The sequence below is a fragment of the Monomorium pharaonis genome, chromosome 10, assembly GCF_013373865.1.
Source record: "Monomorium pharaonis isolate MP-MQ-018 chromosome 10, ASM1337386v2, whole genome shotgun sequence".
NCBI classification, from domain to species: Eukaryota; Metazoa; Arthropoda; class Insecta; order Hymenoptera; family Formicidae; genus Monomorium; species Monomorium pharaonis.
Genome location: NC_050476.1, coordinates 1720501 through 1737294, shown reverse-complemented (window position 1 = coordinate 1737294; position 16794 = coordinate 1720501). Strand labels below are relative to the sequence as shown.

The window sequence follows — 16794 nt, the reverse complement described above, 5'->3', positions numbered from 1 at the left end:
AATAAAATATCAGGTAAATCTATTAGGAGTAAAATGATTAGGATAAGAAAAAATTTTCTTAAAATTTTAAATTTTCTCAAAATTTTAAATTTTCTCAGTAGAATACACACCCTGACATGCGTTAAGAGGGCTTGCAAGATATATAATCCTCTTACCTTGTGAATACAATTTTTTCGATGCGGGGGATTCCGCTGCGTCCTAAATTCAAGCGCAAGATTTCCGCGCGAGTGCCCCGCCCGTTAATTCAAATTAATCGTCGCTGCGCCGACAACTGATTTAATGCGTGATTCAATTCGGCCTCTGACACGTTCGCGCGCACGCGATGAGTTACGGTAATTCGCGCGCAAGACAGAATCCATTTACAATGGAGACATTTACAGAGTAGATACACACGCGCGTGATGATTGCGCGCGTAGGCGTTTAATGTACATCGGATATGCTTTTGTGTCTCTCCTCACGCGCTGTATCTGCACGCGTTATCATTGGCGCCGTGCGGTTTTTCACGAGGAGATTGCGTTTCGCAATTTCTCCGTTCCACAAGCGGCGACCGTGCCCGTGATAACCGGCCGGTAAAATCGGTAAGATTAATGTTCGCAGCGCGCGGCAAGAACGTACCGTGCACTCCGTTCGCCTGTCAATTAAAATTAATCCAGAATCGATAATGATACCGCTATATTCTCGGACAAACGGCAGTGCGCACATATGGACGAAGCTCTTTTCTAGCACGTGCAATGACGTACGAATAATTTTTTTTTATCTGACTCCATCGCGCAGTAAAGCGAGTAAGATTTCATAAACGCAAATACATGTATTTATGCGTTCAGTGAATTTTACAGTATTACGCAGAAAAAAAGAATTTTGTTCTTTTGACAATATCTTTAATTTCTAAACGGGAATCTTAAATTTTTGAAAAAAAATTTTGGATAGAAAATACTCCATGTCAAATCGAAGATTATAATTTTCTTAGAATAAAATTATCAAAATAATTATATTATATTCTTAAAATAACACTTATTGAAATAAAACTATAATATTTTGTAATTCAAGAATTTCAAATTCTTCTAAAAAGATTATATATTGTTGCTTATATATGAAACAATCATTGCATTAATTTGAACACATAAGTTTCGATTTGAGAGTAATCTTTTTTTCTGTGTACAATTCGACTTGTCGACGCGCGATTATTCCTTTGTTGGCCAGGTTTACGTGATGAAACTATTTGGTCGGGTGTGTATTTCCGGCTTATTTCTTTTTTTTTTTAATAAAGAAAATTCGTAATTAAAATTTGGAGGCACGTTTCGGACCTCACGCGCGCCAGGGAGACAATTCGAACACGCGAGCGTGCGACGCATTCGTAAATCGTGGCGTCGACGGATGAGAAGTAAGCGAAAGACATTGCGACCCTGTGTGTACCACGTATGTGTCTGCGTGAGCGATAAATTTCCGATTCACGATACTGCAGATTGCGCTTGTATGGCCAGGCGTATGTATGCCTCCGCCAAAGTATTTTCAACTTTCCTCCCTCCCTATCTCTCTCTCTCTCTCTTTTTCTCGTTGAGCTTATGGAAAAAGTTTAGTTTCCGTGCCGGTAGTCGTCGTTTTAATTTTTCGCGTGCGTGGCGACGAGAGAGCGAAAACGACGCGCGATTCGAACGAACAGCAACCCGAGTGACAAGCCAATTTCCCGGAAATGCGACGTCTGCAACTTGACAGGGATTCTCCTCTCTGAACGTAGGAAGACCCGTGAGTCGCTAATTCCCAGCTAATTAGAACTAATTATGATTATATAAAAGAACAAGGTGAAGGTAATTGTGGTAGGCGCCACTGGGAAACTGGCAAATGGGGAAAATTACGGAATATACCGAGTTCAACGAGTCGTTTCCTCAAAGATATTTGATGGTAATGTTTACCGCGAAATTAATTCTCGAGCGCGAAAAGGGAATTCTCTCGGGAAAACGCGAAAACACGCTCCGTTGTACCACGGCTTTCGTTCGCGGTGACGGCCGATCGACATCAATAAACTCGTAATTAAAGACCATTCACAAACGGATCCCGCGCGCTTTAACGGCACGCACCGCAGTCGAGATCTTTGCCTCCTCCCCTCGGGGGAGGAAAAACTCGCTGCGCGCGCGTTGCAATAGAAGTTTCCGATCGAGTATAATTGAACGTGACGTCGAGTAGCGTTTTCCCGATATTAAACAAACACGCTAACGAATATCATTCACGGTTATTACGTCGACGTCAAATACAATCGCGGCGAAACGCGTCGCGCGCATCATAATGCCGGTTAACGGCATCATCCCGGACGCGCGGGGAAAATATACTCCTCTCCTCTGCCATATTATTGTATAATAGGTAGATAATTACAGCAATGCTAAATGAGCAATAAACGGACGTTTATTCGGAAATGGCTGTCGGTTTTTCCGATATTTTACCGTGACTCTCGCGCATTCCGTGCACCTGTGAATTTTTCCTTTTTAAATAAAATCATTCGCGACGAGACCCGCGAGAGAGTCACTCGCCGGCGATTTATCCGTGTCACAGAGATTGTCATTTAATTCTGATCGATTGCGAGAAGCCGTCGCACACGAAGACGAGCGCCCGTTTTCATTCGCGCATATAAAGACGCTGCAACGGATCCTGCCATCGTCGTTTTCGTGGTGCAATTGCGATCGTATTCTACGCGCGACGCGAATGGAAAGGTCGCCTCGTCTCAAGGAGAGACGCCGCCGTAAGATCCTCGTAGCGGTACAGGGATCAAAACTTTTCAGCCAGCCAGAGTCGGCGTCTCATGATTTATTCCTGCGCGAACGAGAGAGAGAGATCGAGGGAGAGAAAAAGAGAGATGCTTTGTAGAAACCTGCGTACCGAGTGTAGAGAGAGGAGCACAAGGGATTCTTCTCTCCTTCTTTACTTGTCCCCTTCTTTATATCCTCTCGCTGGCTCCGCTGTCACAGATCCTACAAACGAGCCGGGACGTATTACTGCGGTCTGTCTGTCTTCGTTCGTCCTTCCTTTCTTACGCTAGGTCTCTTATTTTTCTTACGCCTATAAAGCACCGTGGTGCATCTCGCACGCCCGCAATTCGCGACGTTTATCGCCGCGCGAGAGAATAAACATTTAATATGCGACTGAACATGTATAGCTGAACAGATCGCACAATAACCGGTAAACAATAATTTAATCCCGGTACGAAGATATACGAGAGTTGTGCGCTAGGAATTACTACACGGTTACGTGGGACGTCGCACGTGGATTAAAAGGGGGTTGCGCATCAACAGTCGCGGAAAGAGAGAGAGAGAGAGAAAGAGAGAGAGTCGCGATGCATGTTTTTTAAATTAACGATCGACAGACCGTTGGAATTTCGCCGCGGGCGTTGCGGAAAAATACAACGTTTCTGCCGGCGTCACGCGTTCCTGCGTAATTGATGTCCGATCGATCGATCGCTAGTCAGCGCTAGTAGATAGACACCCCGATTGGAAGCTAGGATGGAGATCGGAAATAAATCGTTGGCGATAAAATCGACCGATTTCCGTTTACTCGCGAACGATATATGTACCCCGATGCGATTGCGACCTGGAGTCGATTCTGTAAAAAATGCAACTGCATAACCAACGCCATCGTAAATCTGCAAATCTCGCGATAGCCGATCAAGAGGCAGCGCCAGAGCCTCGAACCGTTACGTAACAGTTAATTATTCATGTCACACGGCTCCACGATATTGATTGATGAAGAGACACGTCGTTGCGCGATGCAAGAGGCACATGAGAAATTTTTTATTTAAGAAAATGCAATTATGCAGAAAGAGTTCGTGAAATGCCAACTCGCGTCTGCCAACCGTCGTTAAATATCACGTTTAAAACGGGACCGATGAAATCGATTCTCGAACAATCGATCAACGTCCGTGTCCGTAATTTGGGCCCTGATGCGTCGCGATGCATCGTTTAGTAATATCGAGAAGAGGCGCGGGGAGCAAATCGCTTGGCGCGAAATCTCAACGGTAGTTACGGGGGTTAATTCAACGGTAATTAGGGGGTAAATTCGATCGAATTAATGGCCGTCTCGTCGGTGCGTCGTCGCGTGAGTTATCGGGCCGGCTGCTGCCAGGGACACGAGACTGGACTTCGTGACCCGATATTGCGTCGTCTCGGTGCCGATATTGGCAGCAACGGCAACACTTCGGAGTCTCGAAACGAGAGGAACAATAGCCGGCGCGACGGCGCGTCGCCGATCTCTGCGACCGGCAGAAATCTGTGTCGGATTAAAAGATACTTATCTTCGAGGTCGCTGAAGAATCAAGCCGCGTGTACGCAGAAAAGCATCACTCTCTTACTATATAAGAAAAGTGATGACTCAACTTTTAGTTTTCTTATTTTATGCAAGTAACGATTATCACTGTAAAGAATTTTTTTTTGATAATAACGGTTTGCTGAAACAAGATTTACTTTAAATAAACTGTGTACATATTATATGTGTGTGTACATGTGTGGAAAAAATGTATATCTAATTAAGTATCAATTAAATATTATGTTAAATATAACATAAATACACATATCTATTTAGGTTACAAGCATCAAATTTATTCAAAATATATTCTGGAATCTTAATAATTTAATATTCCAATCAAGGATAAGTTAAAAGAAAAATTTGGCCCGCTTATTATTCTCTGATTTATCTTGAATACAATTTTTATAATAACTTCAAAATTCTTCCCTTAAATACACGATAATAAAATTTGTAAGAAGAATATATTGCAAGACTATTATCAAAAAGACATTTTTCGTTAAAGATAATTGTTACTAAAAAGAAAGTAATAAATCGAGTACGTCCTTTTCTTAGCAGTAGAATTAATTTTTCTGTGTGTAAAATTATTAAATAAAATTTCTATCAGTTTTTTTACAGCGATATAATTAGCATCAGTATTAACTCGTCCATTTTCATCAACATTCATATTAATAATTCGTATTAATAAACGAAATAATGAGATAAAAAAAAGACTGTGCCAAACAAGCTTCATTTTTTATCATCGGCGATAGCTTTCCGTGAAACGGACGATAAAGCGCGTGAGATTCGAGAAATCGCGTTCCGCTTTGCTCGCCGACGCGGGCTCCCTGTCGTATATTTTTTTAACGCCTCGGACGGGCCATAAGGCGCGTTCTACGTCGCGCATACGATTTTATTTCCGTTTCGTTACGAACAGCGCGGGTAATAACAGTCGGACAGTGCATTCTTCCAGCGCGGACGACGACGACAACGACGACGACGACGGACGCGGAGCAGCGTTAAATTTTTGCATCGCGCGCACGCGAAGTAACGTCGCATCGTCGACGGCACCACTAATGGACTGCGACGTTTTTACAGGCGGAGCTAAAAGCCCCGACCCATAACAGTGACGTTTTGCATGCGCACTATTTATACTTGTGCAATATTAGCCAGCGGCCGATACGATAAGACACGGATTGCGCGACGAACGAAAAAGGGCAAATCGCATTCGCGCAAAGAAGCCTCGACAACGACGACAGCGGACAAATGTAAATCCCAAAGTATGAAAGAAGTGTCTTGTCTCTTTTGTGTTTTCGTTCATAGTTAAAAAAAAAGAAAATTAACGTAACACACAATTGAAAAAAACCAGACGATTCGCATGAATTATATCTCTCGCAAAAGCGTGAAGAAGTATCCATTAAAATGTTAAGCAGCTCCGGATTGTGTTTTTGCTGAAAACTTACGCACGATAAGTTTCAGCGGAAAAAAACCGTGGACCATATTTTTTTCCTTCCTCCAACCGTATAATATAATTTATTCGTAAAAAAGAGAGAGATATATATGTCTCTCTCCCTTAAAAATACACGTAACGTTTCCGCCTCTAGGTCCGCATTAAAATTTTTATTATTCGTAATATTTTTCAGCGAGCGGGGATCACCGAGTATCTCGTGAATTTAACTCGACTCGCGGGATAAATAAACGTGGGCTCTCATAGTTAAAGCGATTCGTGTCAAAAAAGAAAACAAAAAGAGAAAAAGAAAAACGCGGTCGCGCGCGATTCCGTGCCGACTTTAGAAGACGTTTAAGGCCGCGGATTGTTCTCCAAATACATTCTGGGATTCTTTTCGCAGGACAGTCCTTCGGACGCAACGGAATAAAATCTGTTTTACGGCCAGATAGTGCGCGGGAGAGTCGAGAGAAGGAGAGCAAGATAGCTCGACGACGACGACGACGACGATGACGACGACGACGTATGTATGACCCAGATGTATAGGAAACAATCGCGAGCAAAAGCGACAATAATGACGACGCCGGAGATAAGTGCGGAACCCCGACAATAAATATGTAAGACTGATATCGCGCCCCCGGGGGGAAAGGATAACACTGCCCATGTAGGAAGGCGATAGCGACGACTTGTCGATGTGCGCGCGCGAGATATCCTCCTCCGTTGTACGCCCGAGAAATTTTGCCTTCCGCGCACGTTCTTCCCGCGAAGACGGAGCACCTCGAGGAACATCCCGGCACCTGGGACACTTCGTCGAATATCGACTAGACCGAAGCTAGAACGAAAAGAGAGATAGAGAGAGAGTGAGAGAGAAAGAGAGAGGAGAGGCATGGAAACCGCCGCGACGCCGCGACGCGCGAGTTCCTAGGCGAAGGGAAAGCGGCCGATGAAGGAAGACACGCAGGAAAGATGTCACTGAACCATAGATATTACGTAAGTAACTTGAATCTGTTCCCCGGAGAAGTAGAAAAAAAAAAGAGTAAACTTCTACGAAAGGGCCCGTAGACTCGTCCTATTCGGTGCTTACGCTAAGATACTCGCGTTAGGGAGATAACTAGAGGGTCCCTGTGCGAGCTCGAAATTCAAACGTCTATTCGGAGCACAAATCCTCGCGCGAGAGACACGCCCCGATTCCGCGTCGCTGTATATTCGTTCTGCGAGAGGAAGGGAGCTTTTGATCGCGAGAACGCGGCTGAAGAAGAAGAAGAAGAAGCGCGTCCGCCGCGAACTTCGAAGTCAAACTCGGTCGAGATGAATATTAAAGTGAAATTTAACCGCCGCTGCGCTCCGCCCCGAGAGAGAGAGAGAGAGAGAGAGAGAGAGAGAGAGAGAGAGAGAGAGAGAGAGAAAAATGATTCCTCGATCGCGAAGGCGTATTGCGCTCGCAATTACAACGAAACTATTTTCGGAGCAAGAAGCGGCTCCGGCTCTCTTCCTCTGTTGCGCAAATTACGCTGGCCCAGTTTAATAAAGTATGCCGAGATTACACGGCCGTTTCGCGCCCGCTACAGTGCGGCGTGGCTCGACGACAAATTCGAGAGTCTCTCCGCGCGCGGTTATTGTTCGCGATATGACCGGGACATAATAGATAAGCGTTGGACCTCGCGTAGGCCAAGTGCGCCAGCCTCGCTGGATATCGACCGCCAGCTGTCTCTCCTATGTTCCTCCTGTGCATCTCCCCGTGCTAGCCTGGCGCAACTGCGTCCGAGAAATTAAAGCTATCCGTTTTAAAGTTCCCTCATCCTCGTCGTGATACGCCGTAAAACGAGCGCCCGGATAATTCGAATAATTACGAACAATCCAAGCGCGGTTCTCTCTCTCTCTCTCTCTCCCCCCGAGTACTCCTGAGTAAAAAAATGTTCCATGCGCCGAGCTGTAGCGTATCGTCACGCAATCTATGTAAATTTCGCGATACGTTCGTCACGCCGAGTTCGTTGCGAACAGTGGCGTTTGACTTTTTTTTTCACCTCTCCCTCTTCAAACATCGGAAGTATCGTTCACACGCCCGGAGTCAGCCACGTCCGCGGTGTGGAGTGGGATTATTTATGCATGTATGCATCTTGTATATCGATTCCCCCGCGCCAACACGACATATATTATTATTATTGCCTTCCCGTGCTTGACGAGGAGACGTAGCGCGCATCAAGAGCAGCTGGGTGCAACGAGACGCGCCGCATCGCGTGCATGCGGGCGGACGTATAAAATATAGCGGTAAAAGTGTCGCTGACACGTCGGAAAAATCGCTGCTGCAACCGAAGGAATAAATTATCGATGCACGGAGAGGACACGTATTTTCGTACCCCCCGCTGAAGCCTTCGCGAGGCTTGAGCTTGTAAAGTTAAAGCGGACCGCGCCGATGACTTTTCCCCCGGGAGATAGACGACAACCGTTTCGTACTTGACGGCTTTTCGCTCGAGATCGTTAAGGCAACCACGGGGATACGTCGGGGTAATTATCACCGTGACGATGCAACGACACTGAAAATTACTGCTCGCGGGAAGTTGGATCGGCGAAGCTACGATCAGATACGCGACCGTTCGTTCGAGGGATGTCTCCTGAAAAAATTTTAGAAAGGATCAGCAAAATGGTTTTCCGTAGAGTTATATATGTCGCGAGGTATTTTCGCTTCGCGACAGGAAATGATCAATTGCAATGAGAGGGAGAAATTGATATTACAAGTAGCTCGAGAGAACAAGTAATCGAGAAAAGCAGATTAAATGAAACAGAACTAGGTTCTCTCTAGATTGGAATCAATGTATTATTATTGATGATTGATTTGCTTATATATTTGCTGCGCTTATAAACGTCAATTGTCAATTATTATTCTCTATCTTTCACTGATTTTAATTAAGAGGGAAATATGTCACCGCATATGTCACTGATTGATATAGCATCAGTAAGATTTTATTGCTTTGGAGTTCAGTTTAGAGAATAGGAGAAACATTTATGTGTTACATATCTCTGTTTAAAGTGGGCTTCGCCATTAGCAGCTCGTCTATTAGAGACGAGCAACACAGCCGTAAAAGATTCGACTCTTTTTTTTTAAGACGCGCAATGTTCCACGAATTCTGCAGCGAGGACATCAAAGTCGTCATTGTTAGAACTGACAAGAATACTTAGCACTTTAGGCAAACAACGAACAAAGGTTCTCAAGCATCAAAGACTTTGTTGGAAGCTAATGAAAAATCATTATACACAGAGTACTTATATAAACACACGTACGTAATATATATATATATATACACACACGCACACATTCGAATTGTTTTAGAGAAGCCGTTTTGGAATCTACTTTAAATAGAGATACCGAATAGTTCTTTGATAAGAATTCTAAGAAGTTTCAAATTACAACCGATTGAAAATTAATCCTTTCACCGAATTAAGATGCGAAGCTGCGGACGACCGATTGAAGTATTAATTCCCTACGGAGATGTATTTTAGGTCTTAGCACGCGGAATATCAAAAAGGTTCAAGTTATGAGCGATCGAAAATTAATCGTCTCACCGAATTAAGACCCGAAGAGGACGGATTGAAGTATTAATTCCTACAGAGATATATTAAGACTTAGCACGCAAGAAGTTTTAAGTTGTGAGCGATTAAGAATTAATTGTTTCGTCGAAAAACAAATCTGAAGGCAATCGATTAAAATATTAATATCAACAGAGCGATATATTAAAACTTGAAATATCATTAATGTGGTCAAGGACACTCTGGTATTTCAAGAGTTAATATATATATCGCTCCGGGGTCCACGATTAAGTAATCAAATTATTTAGATTGTTCTTAATTTTAATTTTACGTTTATTTTTTCACATTAATCCTATATTAACTAAGTATTGCAATTAACTATTAATTCTATTTCAAATCTCTTAATTAGTTCTATCGATATCTAGTTACGCAAAGATAATTTTTATTTAAGTGAGGCATAAACCAATATATTAAGTTGTTTAACTACCGGTCAAAATTTTTTCCACGATAGAGAGTTACGAGCAATCCAAACAATTTGATTACTTAATTGTGAGTTCCATGATTATAACCATATTTTGGGAAAACTATTTTTCCCAGAGTAATGGTTTATTTTTCACTGATGACAAATGCGTGACGATCAAATCGTATTTGAATCGTACGGTAATCTTTCGCGTCCTACGCCCACGAGATTCAGGTGATCGGCGTGCATCGGCCGAAGCGATGCAGGTCCGCGATCGCGTGTTTATTCATAGACGGCCGCTCCACGTGCGACGCAGACGCGCTGCGTCGCGTTGCATACACGCGCGAGACAATCCGCCGCACCGCCGATCGTGCTTGCATTGTTCTTTTGCTCCGTCGGAGTCGGGGAGACGCTTTAGAGGCGGCTGAATCATCTCCTATTCGTAGACGAGGGTGCGCGCGCTCGGCGCCAGAAGCGGTTCTGATAATCATTAGAACATCCGATGCATCGTGTTTATGTTAGGTAATGTATGCGTGACACGGGCGACCGAAGATCGGCATTTGACAGGCGGTGGATTTTATAAAGTCACCCGTGAAAGACACGAGATGCAATATACACGTCAGATGTTACATGTAACGCTACTGCGGCCCGCGTTTTCTTCCTTTTCACCATTTCCTTTCCGTACAAACTTCTCGTTTCGTTATAAATAAATGATCGTGATATATAACGTATAAACGTATCCAGACACGAGGAAAGGCGCATCAATTAAGACGTCAAATAGCCGCGGACAAGCTTGCCGTCACCGTCGCCTTCGAGAGCTCGCGACAGCTTGCGAAAGCCCTGGCCATCCTGGCCATTTTTTTTTTTAGTCCTCTCAATTTTCCAGCCGCGCGGTCGGCTGATTGACGCGCGCATCGCCGCCGATACTTTTTCCATCCCGACGTCGACGCGATTTCTCTTGAAACGCTCGCGTTCGGTTTGCGCGGGACGCAAATATAGATTCGCAAATTGATTCACGTGTGTGTGTGCGCGCGCGTTCGTAGATCCGCATTAACCCATTTTCCCTTTGCGCACGCCCCCGCGGGTGCCATCGTCCCCGCCGCTTTCGATGGAGACGTTCCGCGAGTTTTCACAAGCTCGCGCAAACAATCAAAAGCGCGCTTCATCTGGATTTCCTACAAAGTGCAAATTTTTTAACGGAAAAAAATACCTTCGCCTTTCCGTCAGAAGTTGCGCTGGCATTTATTATTCTGTCGAGTTTATTTTAGCTAAAATCATGAAGCTAAAGGTGAAAAGTGTGGCACTGAAAAATATTGTCATGAAAATCAAAATGAAGCAGCGTCATATTTAAAATATCCTCTAACAGATAATCCTTGACGATCGTTGAGACACCTGCGATCTCGCGAATCGATGGAATTCGAAGTGAAGGGCGCATCCCCAACCCGTATCCCTCGAAGGGCATTATGGTCGAGTGATTGAGTTCCAACGGGATTAAGTGCCGCCACAATAGAGGGCTTGAATTATCAATATCGCTAACGTAGCCGTTCGAGGATTCGCGAGGAACTCGATCGGAATTCCGCGCGAATTTACGAGGGACGCGAATTATATCGGGATATGGCGAACGATCCGGCGATGTTACGTAAGTCGCTCGCACGTGGCGAACTTTCATCGTTACCGTCAATGTACGGTTCTGTCGTAATAAATACTGTAGAAACTCGGAGAGACGCGAGGTACGATAACGAAACTGTACGTTGACACGCGTGGACCTAACGCGTAGATCAACAATGTAAAGATTTTATCTTTGCGCCGATCGCGTTACGTTCGTGATACTTAATATTCTGCCGTAATTCGTCGAAACATCGCGCCAGCGATATCGAGTTGACCCAAACAATCGTCTTTCACGTTCTCTACGGGGAAGCCGGAAAATCGCACTGAACTTCAAATCATCCGGTATTCGTCGTTGTAGCCGTCGTTGGAAAAACGCGATTGTGTTAAAGAAAAAAAATTTTTTTCCTTCCATTTTCCCGCATTTAGGCGAGAATTATTGCGTTATCGTAATGAGCGCTTTGACACACGCGAGCGCATTGAGGACGACCCGTGCCAATCCCGTTATCCCGTAACGAACTCTTGACGAAAGCACCGGGGATTTAATAGGGTTCGAGACTAATGCAACGGCTCGATAATACGGTCGGGAAATTTTGTTTGGGTCAACAACGCGTTACGCCGTATTTACGCGGCATTAATGGCCATTAGACCGATCGCGTCGCAACGATCGATCGGCCCGTGAAAAGGATATTTAATGTTCCGCTCATAATCTGGCCGCGCATAAAGCGTATCATATATTATCTTAAAATAATCTTTCGGGCGACTTTTTCAGAAAATTACGCCCCCTCGTTCAAACCTCGTTTTAACCTCCGTTTAAAATGTCACGTTAAACTAATAGTGAGACGAGATCTCTGCAGGGCGAGCTAACAATTTGTAAAAACAGTCGTTACGATGTGATGAAAAAGAAAAGTTTGGCGCAGAGGACACGCGTATACAAGAATTGAAATTTGCGTAAATCCACGATAGATACGGCGCAATGTTGCGTTTCGACAAAGGGGTGGCGTTGATGCAGAGAAAGGAGGAGGACGGGGAGGGTGTGGGCCGTTACTGCCAAAACCTGCGACCTAGATACCGATCGACCCACCGGCACACATTAGAGAAGCCGTGGAGAGGGGGATGGCAGGGGAAAGAAGAGAGGAGGGAGCGCCAAGAGATGAAAAGGAGAGAAAGATTGGGTGAGGCGACAAAAAGAGGCGAAGAGGGAAAGAAAGACCGCGCGTCTTGAAGAAATTTAAGGAGAAAAGATTCATTTTTATAACGCGTGTCCCGTGCTAGAGCACACATCTTCTTTTTAGAATGCTCTCTTTCTCTCTCTCTCTCTTTCTCTCTCTTTCTCATAACGCGCACTCGATGCGGTTAGTGCGTCCGATGCATTACGTGCGGACGCGTGGTGTTATCAGGCCGGTTTATGTTGTACTTTCCGGCGGAGCAGTGATGCATTTTGCTTCGAGTGCGGAGCGGCGAAGTGCACTTAAACACCCCGTTGTATCCGCAGATAGCTCTTTCTCTCTCCCTCTTTTCTCTTAGCATCTCTTTACGATCTCCTTAGCGATGGCTTAGAACAATCTCAAGAACGCTGGGATGCACGACGCGCAAGTATTCTCTTCCGTCGGATTAATCGATAGGCTTTCAAGCGAGACAAAAGCTACGAAGATTCACAGTTTGAAACTTTTCCAAAACCGTATGCGTACAAATAAAAACAATTGGTTTGAAACAAATTACTCTTAGCTCCTCTATAAAAAATTCGAAAGAATAAAGAAGATTCGTTTATCTCCTCGCCAAAGTAATCTTATCGTAATTTCCTGATGCTTTACTAGATTGCAGAAAGTTAAACACGGTAGGAAGTACGACAGTCCATTAAGGACGGTGATGACGTTGATATCGGCGATGCGGTTGCGAATCAGTCGTCGTTGCGGTAAACTTAACCCGTACAAGTTTGTGGGACAATCCGTTTATGCATATTACCATTCCGAAGGTGGCACTGGGACTATAGGACTTCGTGTCTCATAAAATTTAACGTCATTACGCCAAAGTTCAAGATTACGTGCCTGCGGTGTCGTCGCTCACGCAATCGCGGTATCGATTCGTTCGCCGTGGGGATAATAGCTTACACAATGCTTTCGTACTTTTTGCGAAATATAACGGAAATATAGTCGAACATACGGCAAGAGGAAATGGACAGGTGTGACTCAAGTGTTTCAAGTTACGATATATTAGATCGTGGGACTTGGACAGATGAAACTGTGATAGATGAACGTCGTCAAATGAATCTTCGTGTACGAAGAAGGCAATGAGAGAAGAAGAATTATCGAAAAAGCGCCGGACGTAGCGCACCTCGAGACTAGAAGATCGAAGACTTTTGTTCGCCCGCGTAGAAGGGAACAAAAGCTTGTTTTTCGAACTTATTTATCAACGTCCGCGAGAGTCGAGGTTGGAAACTCGTCCGTTATGACGGTCATGGTGAAGCCCACGTAGAAGAACGGCACGCTTCTTATCGTCGTTATTAAGGGGCCCGGAAGAGAAGATCGTTAAAAATGCGCATTCTCCCCCTCGCGGAAAATGCGCGCCCGGGCTGATCCTCCTCGAGGCGTGGATAATGTAGGAGGAGGGATGATGCTTGGCGCGAGTCATCGCGTCGTAAACCGACCCGTTTAATTAGCGTCATAATTTCGCTCGCTGGATTGTGTACGCCTGAGCCGTTTGTAAAATATCAGGCCGCGGGAGCTCCGGGTTGGCTCGCGGCCAGACGGGAATAATGTAACGGAGAAGCGGATACCTGCAATACGCGAAAGAGATATCGGAATGCGCGCGGACAGACCTGAAAGAGGACTACGAAGGACACGCGTAGATCTGTGTTGAACGAAATATCGCCAGATTTATTTAATGGAGCGGAGGTCTACATTTGCTAGAAAATCTAAAGCGCCAAAGGGACACTCGGCCGACGCATCATGCGGGATTAAGGACGAAATGTAAATGCTCTCCGGAGCGGAGAGCGGAGACAGAGCAGTGCCCCGTCGAGACAACGTTGGCGTGGATGTGATGCATGCAGTTTACGCCAGGCTATATTTATGCTTATGAGCAAGTTTCCATAAAGGTAGAAGGAAATTCTCTCGGACTCCGCGCTCCGGATTAGCAGGAGTAGAAATGCAAGCGAGAAGCGCGACAGCCCCCTCACACACTCGGCTCGTTGAATCCGCTCCGCGCGGCAAAGTGGAATGTATCGTTTTATTGAGGCGTTGAGTAAGTTGAAAGAAGAACGATATACCGCTTATCGTCTTTAATTAAGATTGATGGACCGTACGTGAGATAAAAAGAGAAAACGCGGCGGCGGCCATCATTTTCTAATCGAAAAGCTAGATAAACAAGCACGTGCATCGGGAGACGTTTACTTACCTAAAACTCCATCATCGTCGGGCGTCATCCGACAGCGATGAGTGGTGGTGGAATGACGGCGTAAGCGGCGACAGAATGACAATCAATAATAATCGACGTCGCGTCGGCGAGGCGCGGAAGAAAAGCCCGGGGAAAGTTCCATCTTTTCCTCGCTGGTTCCGCACTCGGGGAAAACGTATCGGTTTTCAGGCTGGCTCCTGTTCGACTCTCGAGACGAGATTGCAGTCGGAGCAACTGGGTTAAACGCTGGACCGACGGGGAAACTGAACATCCTCGAAATTACACGACCTTGCGTCACGCACGACACTCGCGTCCACCGCGCTTCTCACTCTCTCGAAACGAAAGAAGACGATGCCTGGCGATGGCAACTTTCGGGGCTTGGAAGGACGCGGCCTGTACGGTCCGAAAGAGTGTAACGAGCGCACACACTGAGGGTGCCGGAAGTTTCGTCGAAATTATACACACCGAACTCACTCTGCGGACTTAATCAAACTTTCCCCTCCGAGGGGATTAACCGGATTAAAACTCGAAATCGTCCGCCGACACTCGCCCGCTCGTTATCGTTTTCGCGACGACGCGAGAACGAGGAGGAAGTTTCCGGGATCGTGTCTGGTCCAATTAAATCTAGACAATGTCCAGATTACCGCAGCTCGCGGACGCTCGTTACCGTTATTTCGGCGAGGAGGAAAAGGAGGACTTTCGGCGCTGTTACGAGCAGTCAATTTTCGAACGGCCAATTCGAGAAAATTATACGTCCTTATAATTTTCTATGCGATAATAATGCGAATAATGTATTTATAAAAGTAAAACAATTTATTCCAATAAAGAACAAATTTATGTTTAATTCAATTTAATTTACACTCCTCGTTTACTTTTATTTGTTATACGTGAATGAAAAAAATTCTAAAAAATAATAATAACGCGACGCGTTTAAGCTACTTCTCGTATAAAAATATTCTGTTTAGCCTGCGCTTATCATGTTCACTTTTATTTCGCGTCAAAGAGCCGTCGACAGTGTTCCTTCGGCGTTCTCTCTGAAAATCACGTCCGCGCCGCAGCCTGTGCATAAAATGGAAAAGGGCGGGTTCCCCGAGGCGGATTGTTATCATCTCCTTGTTCGAGGAGAGAGAGAGCGTAGACCCTGCAATACTCGTTGAAAAAGTTCGAAGCGAGATCGGGTTGCGAGGGCGGCGCGCGATACAGCCGCTTGCTGAATGCGTCGCAGGATGCAGGAGATGCTGTCATACCGGCTACGAAGTAACGACAAGAGAAGGCAGAAGGGGATCCTGCGGTCCATGCACGCGCGCGCAAAGCCGAGACGTGATTTATGAAACGATTTCCCGTCTCCGAGAAAGCTCGAGACGAGGTTCAGGTTTTAAACTCGTCCGGGCTTCGTTCAACGCCACTCTTCACGTGCATACCCCTTTCGAACTCCGTTGCAAATGTTTGGCCCCGCAAGACTCGTGGATTCGCCGGCGTCAAAGAGACGACGTCGTCGTGATCCGAGCTCCGTCGGAGGGGAGCAATGTCGTTCCGAGGCGAATGCCAGAACATTCCGTTTTTTTCTATAGATCGATTTCGTATTATTATTTCCCTCCTCTCTCTCTCTCTCTCTCTCTCTCTCTCTCTCTCTCTCGTGCGCGCGCGTACGTCAATGCGATTACGAGATTGCCGTTCGAAAAATCTGCCATTATACGTTATGACAACCCGGATATGACTCTGACAGCCGAATGGGTAATGCCTCTCGCGATACGATCGACGATCCGTATTGTTGCAACATTATTGCACGCGCGCTTGGGGGGCACGAGCTAGCTAGCTAGCCGTACAAAACGTGAATGGCCGCGTATAGAAATAACTCTTCCGCAGATCTTCATTGTGCGGTAACGAGACGACTCTCCGTGAGGGGGGAAAGGGGGAGAAATACAGTCGTTGAACGAAGTTACTCTCATGTACCGTAGTAGAATCTAATAGCGTCGAGCAGGTGGCAAGACGCGATGAAATTGCCGTATGTCTCGGGTCAGTAGTTATTAGTATAACCGTGAGGTAATCGAATAAGCCACTAATATATAAAGCACTTATACAATGTGGTATTAGAACTTAT

At 45.4% G+C, this 16794-nt stretch overlaps 2 protein-coding genes across 4 annotated transcripts in view; one reads left to right on the top strand and one right to left on the bottom strand.

Annotated features, from left to right (window-relative positions):
- Positions 1-16794, bottom strand: part of LOC105834619 (mediator of RNA polymerase II transcription subunit 20) — an 85506-nt gene that overhangs the window by 15144 nt on the left and 53568 nt on the right. The gene's annotated exons all lie outside the window — the stretch shown is intronic.
- LOC105834615 (facilitated trehalose transporter Tret1) overlaps positions 1-16794 on the top strand; it is a 67743-nt gene that overhangs the window by 4192 nt on the left and 46757 nt on the right. For 2 of the 3 annotated variants that reach the window (XM_012677242.3, XM_036293329.1), the window contains exon 2: positions 6114-6700. The exons of the other annotated variant lie outside the window; for it this stretch is intronic. In XM_012677242.3, the coding sequence (XP_012532696.1) occupies positions 6677-6700 (24 nt within the window). In that variant the 5' untranslated portion in view covers positions 6114-6676. The remainder of the gene's footprint in view (positions 1-6113; positions 6701-16794) is intronic. 3 annotated transcript variants of the gene reach the window in all.